Here is a 10,636-nt window from a genome sequence, read left to right on the forward strand (position 1 = left end):
ATCTTAATTTAACACAATTTAGAGAAGGGAAATGTTACATATACAAATTTTCGGTGTATACTGTATAGTGTATACACTGAATAATCACATATAATACTTGTAAAAAGCACCTTCCTCTTTAGTCTATAGCTGAATTGAACCCATCAAAGCCCATAAAAATAAAAATAAAAAATAGTCAACACGCAAATGACGACATGACACGTGCCATTCCCGCCACGCGCCAGTTATCACCGGCAGGTGCCAGTCACTCAAAGAGATAGGCATATAGGTGTCAACATTTGATTGGTCCAGTAGAGTTTAAGGATGCATCATGGGAAGTTGACTAGAATAGAAAAGGGTTAGCGTAGTGATTAAGAAAAAGATTAGTGGTTAATTACGTGGGTAATTAAGAGCTTAAGAGAGAGAAGATCATTGCCAAGGCGTTTATATAAAGAGAGGAGTATAACGGTTCAGTGTAGAGTTAAAACGAAGAACACAAGCATTTGAAAAACAAATTTCCTCCTCTCTTCAGTCTCTGTAAATCATTTTCTTCTGCTTCTTTTTCCCCTCCTCCCTCCCCTCTCTAAAATCCCGCTTCTCTGAATCCCTTTCTGTAATCATCTGTCTTCTAAAAGAGCTGTTTTCAGGTTTTTGGGTTTGTTTTTTTGGGATAGAATTTAAAAAGAAAAAGCAAACTTAGAACGGTATTTTTGAAGCCAGGTGTTTCAGATAGAGATCCAGTTTTTCTTTTATTTTACTGGATTTTTTGCAACTTTTTTTCTGCTTTTTTTTCTCATTTTTGTAGTTTAATCAACCTAAAGGGGGTTGTTTTATCCGTCCCTCAGGTTGGGTTTATTTGATAGAAAAGAGGTTTTTTCCTCACTTTTTTTTGGGTTACTCCTGTTTTCTGATTTTGATAAGAAACAGGTTGGCTTTTGAATTTTTCTTAATTTTTTCTGGGGTTTTTAAATCTCTCTTTTCTTTTTCAGTCTCTCTCTTTCTCTCTCTTTTTCTCTCTTTTAAAGTTATTGTCTTGAAGATCTATTACTTGAAAGTAAAGGCATGGCAGCAGCTATTGATATGTATAATAGCAGACCTGTTTTCTCAGATCCCTTTAGAGAGGAGCTTATGAAAGCACTGGAACCTTTTATCAAAGGTGCTTCAGACTCCCCCACAGCCCCTCAAATCTCTCCTTCTTATTCTACTACTCCTTCACCTTCTCTTTCTTCATCCCTCTCTCCTTCTCCTTTCCCTTTCTCTCCCTCACTTTCTTCCCAAACAAACCTTTACTCAGATTGTTGTTCAACATCAACTACCCATATGAATTTCCAAGGGTTCTTGAACCAAGATCAACATCTGGGTCTTAACCAAACATGCCCAATTGGTCTTAACCACCTCAACCCACTTCAGATTCAACAAATCCAAGCCCAAATCCAATTCCTCCAACAACAGCAACACATGGCTCAAATTTCTACTGCCCCTTCTATTGAAAACCATCATCTCAATCAATGGAAAAATCAACAACAGAGCCTCAAATTCCTAGCCCCAAGAACTCAACCCATGAAGCATGTGGGCTCACAATCAAAACCCGCTAAGCTCTATCGTGGGGTGAGACAGAGGCATTGGGGAAAATGGGTTGCAGAGATCAGATTGCCCAAAAATCGAACCCGCCTTTGGCTTGGCACCTTTGATACTGCTGAAGAGGCTGCTTTAGCTTATGATAAGGCGGCGTATAAGCTTCGTGGAGATTTTGCGAGGCTGAATTTCCCTCATATCAAGCATCAGAGTGTTGATCTTGGGGGGAATTATAGGCCTCTTCATTCTTCTGTTGATGCGAAGCTCCACGCGATTTGTCAAAGCTTGGCAGCTAATTCACAGAAACAGGGGAGCTCTGTTTCTGAAACAGAGGAGCCTACTGTTAATGGTGGAATGCAATTGGGCAGGATGGGTTTTGCCAATGGTGAATTGGGTTTCTTGGGTTTGGATGATTGTAAGGTGGAGAGCTCGAATTCTCATTCTTTTGAGAGTGATGAGTCTGCAGGGTCTTCGCCGGATTCTGTTTTCAAGTTCCCTGATTTCAATGAGCCTCCATGGGATGAGTCTGAGAGCTTTCTGTTGCAGAAATTTCCTTCTTTTGAGATTGATTGGGAAGCAATTCTATCATAGATGATGTGTAATTTGTAATGTCTCTATGGGTTTTTTTTTTTTGGTTCTTTTATAGATGGGGATGTCCAGTGGCTGTTGCAATGGGTTTTTAAGCATTTGCAAAGCTGCTCTGGAGAGTCAGTCTAGTGGGAATTTAGGGTTTTTAGTGTTTGTAAGAGTATATTTCCTGGTTTGCTGGTTTTTACATGCAATACCATGGGAAGGTCTGTTTTACTCTGCTTTGTTTTTGTTTATGTTTGATCCTGGTGCCCTTTTGTCCACCTGGTTCAAATAAGAACAGTGTAGTGTTTCTAGCAGTGTAATTAATTAATGTTAATGTATTTTGTTTACTGGTGGTGTATATGGTTGCTTTTTGTGCCTACAGTTATCTCTACCAGTCAAATTTATGTGAATGGCTGTTGATGCATCGATTCTTGTGTTTCTTCCTAGTAATAAACAGGATATTTCAATCATGATTTCAACATTAATTACGATCAGTAATTGCTAACACATGGGATCCCATTTCTTTGAGTTGGCTATGGGCTACCATTTTCTTAAGCTTGTAGTGTTGCAATCATTCAATAAGGTGAACAAGGAGGGTTGCTGGCTGACTTTGGTGTTTGATACATCGTTGGCAGTTATTTTTGGTTTAATCTAGAGTCCAAATCTGGATTTTTTGCTGTAATTGAATTGATAGCTTCAGCAAATATGTGTGGGCACTTGGCGGTGATTTGCAGTAATTTCTTACAGGGAAGGCATGTAGCTCCTAGAGATTTCTGGTCTAAAAAAAATGGAGAATGTGCATAGCAACGTTGAGGAAGTTGCCTTTTTTTTCCAAAGTTGAAGGTAAAAAAGTAAAGTTTATTTTTTTAGGTTTTTGGAAAACCAAAGGCAAAGGTACATGTTAAGGCTGTCACGCTCCCAGCCCCACTATGTAAATACCGGTTCTGGGCCTTCTACCCTCGGTTTTGTAATGTACTACATGAGGTACGGCTCTCATACCATTTGGTCACTCTCCAATCCTAGTGTGTGGGTATTGTCCAGGGCCTTCTATCCTTCCCGATTTTGTTTCCCGGCAGCACTAATCGTGCACGACCCACTCTGCGGGGGGGGGGGGGGGGGGCGCCCCTTGAAGGCGCTGAAAACATGTCTGCAGAGGAAGAAGGAGAGAGTTAAACATATATAGCTCAGGAACTTCCTCTCCCTTTTCCATGGGGGATCTTACAGAGAGTTCCACGCAAAAGCAAAGATCCCACATGTGAAAAGTATTTGGATGTCGATGGGCTTATAAGGACTTGGACACCCTCCCCTTAGAAGCTAGCTTTTAAGAAAATTCCCGAGGGAAGATCTCAGTAACCCCGTTGTGCTTCCAAGAATGGAAAAATCTCTCACGGAAGGTCTCGTAGTTCCCACTGGAGGGGCGAGATTGTCCACATTGCTTCCGGGTAGAGGGGGGAGACTGTTGGGGGTTCCATGCAAACGCAAATATCCCACATCAAAATAGTGATTGGATGTGGATGGGCTTAGAAGGACTTGGGCACCCTCCCTTTAACGGCTAGCTTTTAAGGGTGAGCTACACGGGTCCCAACAATATAAATAGACAAGAGAGGCATTTTTCTCTTGGCGGAGAGGCTTTTTGTGTGGCGGCTACAAAGACGAGGCAAGAGAGAGAAAGAACTGAAAGGAGAGTGAAAGGAAGAATAGGGTTGCAACTCAGGCGGGGTTGGATCAGGTTGAGGCCAAACCTAACCCAACCCAACCTGAGCGTCGGGTTGACGATGGTCAACCCTAACGCAACTTGCCTCTGAATCTCTCAACCCTAACCCAACCCATCTAACCCGAAATTGGGTCGGGTTGGTTTGGGTTCACATTGAGGCAAACTGAAAGATACAAAAGCCCAAAGAAAGTCAAGATAAAATTAGAAGACAGAGGTCAGGGTTGGCTCAGGCTGGGTTGCCAAGCCCTCAACCCTAACCCAACCCGAAATTAAATATGGTTGGGTTTTCCCAACCCGAGCCAAAATGAGGTCAAACCTGTCGGGTTCGAGTTGAGCCCGACCCAAGTTACACCCATAAGAAGAGAGTTTCTTCTCGAAGGTTTCTTGGGTTTCTTTTGTGTATGATCTTGGTTGAGAGGATAAGGAAAGGGATGAATGTATATGGGTTTTGTGTTAACCCGTTGTAATCTTTGTATATTGTTTTTCTTTTAGTGGAAGATCATGTTCTCGCCTGTTGATGTATGCATCTTGGCCAAATCATGTAAAATCTTGGTGTTCATCTTGTTGAGAAAATCCACCGGGCAAATCCGATCGATCGTGCACATATAAACCGAAAAAAGTGAAGGTAAATGGATGTGGTTGGGCTTATAAGGACTTGGGCACCCTCCCCTTAACGGCTAGTTCTAAAGGGAGAGTTCTACTCGGGTCCCAACAAGTGGTATTAGAGCTAGGGCGTGGTAACTCTTGTGAGCCCTCGAGGATGGAGAAAATTCCTCTAAGAAGATCTCGGAAACCCCGGTGTGCCCTTGAGGATGAAGAAAAATTCTTCTCGGGGAAGATCATGTAGTCCACACATTTCCGCCATATGGAGGGGGAGACTGTCCATGTTGCTTTGCATGGAGAAGAAGATTGTTGGGGGTTCCACGCAAAAACAAAGATCCCACATCAGAAAAGTGAATGGATGTTGATGGGCTTACAAGGACTTGTGCACCCTCCCCTTAGCTGCTAGCTTGTAAGGGCAAGTCCTATTTGGGTCCCAACGGAACGAATTACGTAACAAAAACAAAAAAGCAAAGGTGTGGCCATTAGCGGAACAAATGGTTTGATCCAATCACACGAATTTGCATTGTGGGTTTTGCGCACAGGCATTAAGAAATAGTTGGTATCATGTGGTTAGGCTCTGATGCACAATGGCAACAACCATAGAAGTCTAAAAGAGACAAGGAGATCTCTTGGGTTTTTCTTTCGGTTTATCTCTCCGGGTTTCTCTGATTTTTCTTGTTTATGGTACTAATTGAGAATAAAGTAAATGGTTGCATTTTGTGGGTTTTCGGGCCACGTAAAATCTCAGTGTGCATCTCTTGGCTTATTTTTAGAGAAGTGATATATCCGCCCCATTTGTTTACTTGAGACAGTCACCTCTGGTGTATCTATGACCGCAGAGGGGCTGATCTACTTCACGTGAGAAGGATTCAAGGGGCTTGATTGCATCGTACACTGGTGTTGGCTGTCTATGTAATTAAAAGGGGCGAATTTATCATTTTCCCTATTTTTTATTTTTATGTTTCTTTTATTTGCGCACGGTGCGATGGTGGTGCGATGGTGATCGTATTTGCCCAACGGATTTTCTCAACAACTTTTATATAGAAGACCCAGTTGGGTTCGAGTGTTTGTTAGTTCACTTCTATTTACTAGTTTGTTATACTCCTGCATTGCCCGTTGGATTTATAAAAAATATTCAACTGTTTCACCTATCCTAAATTGAAAGAATGTGAGAAGTTGCTACTCAAAAGTAAAAGATGAAATTTTTTCCTAAGAAGTAAAACCATAGTAGGAAGTTAAAATTACACATGTAATTGGATATCTTACACATCTAATCGGATGTCTTTCATGTCTTGCAAGTTGTGGCATATTAAAGTAAACTCTATTAATTCCATTATACTACTAATATTTCCTGTTCCTTTTTTTCATGCTAGCACTTGAATGTAGCGAAAAAGTCTCCTTTTCTTGCCGATGGATTGAGATGCTGCCAAGAAAAAGTGTTCATTTCTTATTTTTATATTTGTCCCCAGCGAAAGGAGCTCCTTTGTTTTACTGTATCTAGTGACTATGATGATGAAAGGTTTTCACTTTTTCTCAAAGGTTAAAATTAGGATCCGCCATCATCAAGTTTGGGGTTGAAAGCGTAAGATTGAGTCATTAGTTTAAAAAACAGACGGGTCTAGGTTGGGTCAGTACAGTGGGGTCCACCCACGTGGAGCCGAATCAGCAAACAATCAGCAGGGTCCACCAGCGTGCAACCATATCTTTCCATCTATTGTAGAACTATGAAAAGGTAAGAAGAAGAGTCTGGAATCTCCTCTTTTGGGGGTTAGCTCAGTCTGAAAAGGAGCCAATGACATGTGGGAACACACAAGCCATGTCCCTCCTCCCTTTGCTTACTTTCTTATCTCCCAAGATAAGAAATTTTGGAATGTGCTTGAAAAAAATCCACCCATCTCTTTATTCTTTTGTTCTTTTCCCTCAAATTGCAAAATTCCCACAAAGCTAGCTAAGGTTCACTTATTTCATCAGTTTAAAATTCCATTTCTTTACTCATTTATTGAAGTCTCTAGCTATATAGGCTCCATAAGTTTCACTTAAAACATCCAATCAGAAAAACCAAAGTTAAAGTTAGGTGACTTGAAGGGAAGTCCTTTACTTGTAAGCAAGGGAAAGGAATAATCTTGCTTTTATTAGAAGAAAAGGCAAGGGTGCAAGTTGGGTTCTCTTGCTTTACACGTCACAAACAGTATATTCACCCGTGGGAGTGATGTGGAATTGTGAGGACCTTGGTTCACTCTGATGAGTTGGGAATCTAGACTTTTCTTATTTCAAGAGGTCTAGGGAGAAGATATGGTGCAATTTGAGACGAAGGAATCTCGACTTTTCTTGAGAAGAACTTGTTCTCGAGGATGGAGGGATTTCATCATTTGAGAGAGAGAGAGAGATATATATATTCCATGGAATATTAGTGGGCCAGTTGTGACTTGTGAGAGATGGGTTGAGAGCAAGGTTTGAAATTTCGGTGGAAATTTCAGTCACGGTACAAATTTGGGTGTAAATCATATATATAACTTCGGATGAAATTTAAAAGATTTCGGTTTCGGTTTTAAATTTCGGTCCCAGCCGAACGGCCTAAATTTAAAACCGTGGCTGAGAGAGAGAGAGAGAGAGAGAGAGAGAGAGTTAGACTCAGAGTAAGAGGAGTATGAAAACACCTAAAACTAGGAGGAAAAAAATCTAATTTGAAGTAGCGTAATTTTTTACTGCTTTTTGGGATATCTTGGGCTCTTCCCGTTCCCTCTCCACCCATGCCCTTTTTAATGGTGTTGATATCTATTTGGATTGTTGTTCGGTCTAAAATGCTGCTTTGGCGCACTTGATCTGTGCAGCTGTGTGTTCGCGTGTGGAGCGGGTGAAGTGTGTGTGCGGGGAAACGACCCTCGACAGACTGTCCGACCCAGGCTAAACGACGAAACAGATACAAACGAAACACTAGTGAGAGGGATAAATGAATTAAAGAGACAGACTCACCTGAGAAGATGAATTCATTGCTTTCTTAATCCGAGTACAGCTACATATACAAAAAGTAAAAAGGTGCAAGTGTTGAAAAGTAAAAGATAAAATGCTAAAACATGTTTGAATTTGGTTCCAGGACCTCTTCCTTGGAGAGAGACGCCTCCTTATATAGCTTTATTCAGGTAACCACTCTTCTTTACCCCATATTCTTTTTGGAGGGAAACTTATTGGTAACTACCCACAATGGGTTCCCTTATTCTCACGTCCTCCATTGTCTAGATGGTTATCCTCCACCTTCCCATGATTGACACAGTTGTGCCACATCCTTGAGTTAGCCCAAACTAAATGGTGTCTTAATAAGTTGGTCCCACTTGACCAATTGGCTCCTTAGAGATAAGCATGCTCTCGATAAGATATTTAATAATTGTCCGCCCTTATAGATTCCGGTATATGCATGTTGCTCCACACGTCCATCAAGTGCCAACTTGGCATTTGACATTTTGACTCAGTCCAAATGGACTATTACTTGATAATTCGGTCATTTATGACTGATTAAACCCCAAATGGGTGCAAACAATTGTGTAACCATCTTCAACAAAGGTGAAATAAAGAGATTAGTGCCATTATTCACACAAGGAATGCGGATATCATTCTCCTTTCGAGAAATCTGCTGGGCAAAATCTAATTCGCTCGTGCACAAATTAACGGAATAGTAGAAATAGACAAACCACGAGATGCACATGCCAAAATTTTATGTAATTCGCCAAGATGCATTTGTCCACATGCAAGAACAAGTATTACAAAGGATTAACAAGCATTAGAGAGGATTAACACAAAAGCCGCAAACTACAACCCTTCATTTTATTCTCAAACAAGACTACTCAGAAGAGCACCCAAGAGAAAATCCAAGAAGAACCTCTCTCTCTCTCTCTTGATTTCCTCTCTCAACTTCACCACGGATAAAAACCCTTACTAGCCTCTTTCTTGCATGTGCCACACACATTCATGTGCACGCTCACACACAAGAAAAGCTCCCCTCTCCTCTTAGTCATAGGTGCAAGAGAGTTTGCTATTTTATAGGTTTTCAAAAAGCCTAAAATAACCACCTTTCATTTTGGCTCCCCACCATAACCACAATCCTACTTATATTAGGAAAATGTAGTGGTAAGAGACAAAGCAACTCCTAACAATCTCTATCCTAGCTTGTTTCCCAACCACTTGAAATTTTTTTATTTTGTCGACATGAGTCTACTATCACTGCAAACCATCATTGGCCTTCTGAAATACTAACTTCACCTCGAATCATCCTTGTTCTAACCTCACTTGACTCTAATAACACGGCCACTACACATGTGTAGTTGCCAAACAGTTGACCCATCCAGTCACCTATAGAGATGGATCCCAATCCGTCATCTCCATGAATCCATCTCAAGAATTGTTACTGATGTCTGTGGAAAGAAACCTGCTCAAGAGAGCAGCCAAGCACGATCACTTTTTACCAGATTTTGTCTTATTCATTGAATTCATCTCCATCAAGTGAGTTGTAAAATGGCATTCTGCAGAAGGGCAATGATATTTTCACCACCCCCCCCCCCCCCGCATTACCCATGGCCCCCCACCCCTTATGACTTGATTTGACCTCAAAGTCACGTTATAACGGGAGCGTGCGCGTAATGCATGAGGAGTGGAAATATCTCCCTTGGCAAAATTGCCTAGAAATTCTAGTATTAAGTAATAGGGATAATTACATTTACACCCCCTCTAGTTTCTGACACATCCACTTCAACCCCTATAGTTTAAAAAGTGACTAAGACATCCCCTCTAGTTTCGTTTTGTTTAAGGTTTGCCCCCTCAGCTGAAGGTTCGTCCATAGATTGAAGGGTTAGGATGATCCGATGGAGCTGATTTTTTGGGCACACCCTATCTATGTCATGACCCATCAAATGAACGCTTTGGATCATCCCAATAATGTGGGCCCATACCCGAATCCAAAGCGTTTGGTAGTGTTTGGATTCGGGTATGGACCCATATTATTTGGATGATCCAAAGCGTTCATTTGATGGGTCCTGACATAGATAGGGTGTGCCCAAAAAATCAGCTCCATCGGATCATCCTAACTCTTCAATCTATGGACGAACCTTAAATAAAACGAAACTAGAGGGGGTGTAAATGTAATTATCCCTAAGTAATAATAACATAGAGATTATTAACTGAACGGTTCAAACAATCTTGCCACATGCTGCTACGCTAATCAATACCGATATTTTGGAGTCTGGAATTCACCCTCAATTAGGCGATAGATGAATCATTTTTCATTTTCGGTGAAACCCCATTTTTGTCTTTTTCTTCTTCTTTTACAAAATAACAGTATAATTGACCAGGAATTTCCATAAATGGTTTAGATCATGTGATCTAACTATCAACAATTGGACCTGTATTTTCAAGCAGCGTGATAGAACACCGTTCTATCAAACCATAGTTAGCAAAACTCCGTTTTCCATTAAAAAAAGAAAAAAAAAAAAACGCATTTTATTGGTGTGCCGTTTAAAACTTTTACAACGAATAAAACTAAACACGTTTAAAATGCATTTTATAAGTTTTAAACATGTTTTTTTGGCCAACTTTCGAATTTTAACCCCACCATGTTTTGTAAATGACAAAATTCTAAACTCATTTTCTTGTGTTTGCGTTTTTTTTATTATGTTTTTTTTTTAACCAATACCGTATTAAACTCAAATTTTTGCCGTCCCGTTTTTTTTTTTGCCGGATCACGTTTTGCTAACTATGATCAAAACAGAAAATAGAGAAGAATATGATAAAGAAAGAGGAAAACAGTGAGTTAATTCGAGGAAACTCAAGCGTCCAACGAGTTGATTCAAGAAAAGTCGACCTCCAATGTGCTAACTGCACTCAACTCAACTAAGCCTTCATCCTACACTAGTTGGGGTCGGCTAATGTGCTACCTGGGTGTGTTTGGCGTACCGTTTGAAATAGCGTTTGAAACGCCGTTTTGCAAAATGGTGTTCTGGTTCAAAACAGCGTTTTGCCAAACGGCATTTTCATGTTTGGTTGGCCAGATCAAAACCGCATTTTAAATGGCAAACAGAGGTATTGTGTGTTTGGTTGCAAATGCCCCAAAATAGAGTTTTAGTGGTAAAATGACCAAAAAGGGCATTGTTTGGTTGGCCTCAATGTAACTCAACTACTCTCTCATTAGGCCCAATATTAAAAGGT

The 10,636-nt window shown here is 40.6% G+C and overlaps 1 protein-coding gene across 1 annotated transcript; it reads left to right on the forward strand.

Moving 5' to 3' along the window:
- The first annotated feature begins 442 nt into the window (after positions 1 to 442).
- On the forward strand, positions 443 to 2,485 carry LOC143848406 (ethylene-responsive transcription factor ERF060-like). The gene has a single exon (XM_077357349.1). The coding sequence runs from the start codon at positions 1,042 to 1,044 to the stop codon at positions 2,143 to 2,145; it is 1,104 nt and encodes a 367-aa protein (XP_077213464.1). The 5' UTR covers positions 443 to 1,041; the 3' UTR covers positions 2,146 to 2,485.
- The last annotated feature ends 8,151 nt before the right edge of the window (positions 2,486 to 10,636 follow it).

The sequence above is a fragment of the Tasmannia lanceolata genome, unplaced genomic scaffold (assembly GCF_043159265.1).
Source record: "Tasmannia lanceolata isolate RefF3 unplaced genomic scaffold, GAP_Taslan_0.1 ptg000016l, whole genome shotgun sequence".
Taxonomy (NCBI): domain Eukaryota; kingdom Viridiplantae; phylum Streptophyta; class Magnoliopsida; order Canellales; family Winteraceae; genus Tasmannia; species Tasmannia lanceolata.

Bases quoted from the DNA above. Each gene is read 5' to 3' on its own strand.
- LOC143848406 (XM_077357349.1), top strand. From the start codon at position 1,042: ATGGCAGCAGCTATTGATATGTATAATAGCAGACCTGTTTTCTCAGAT.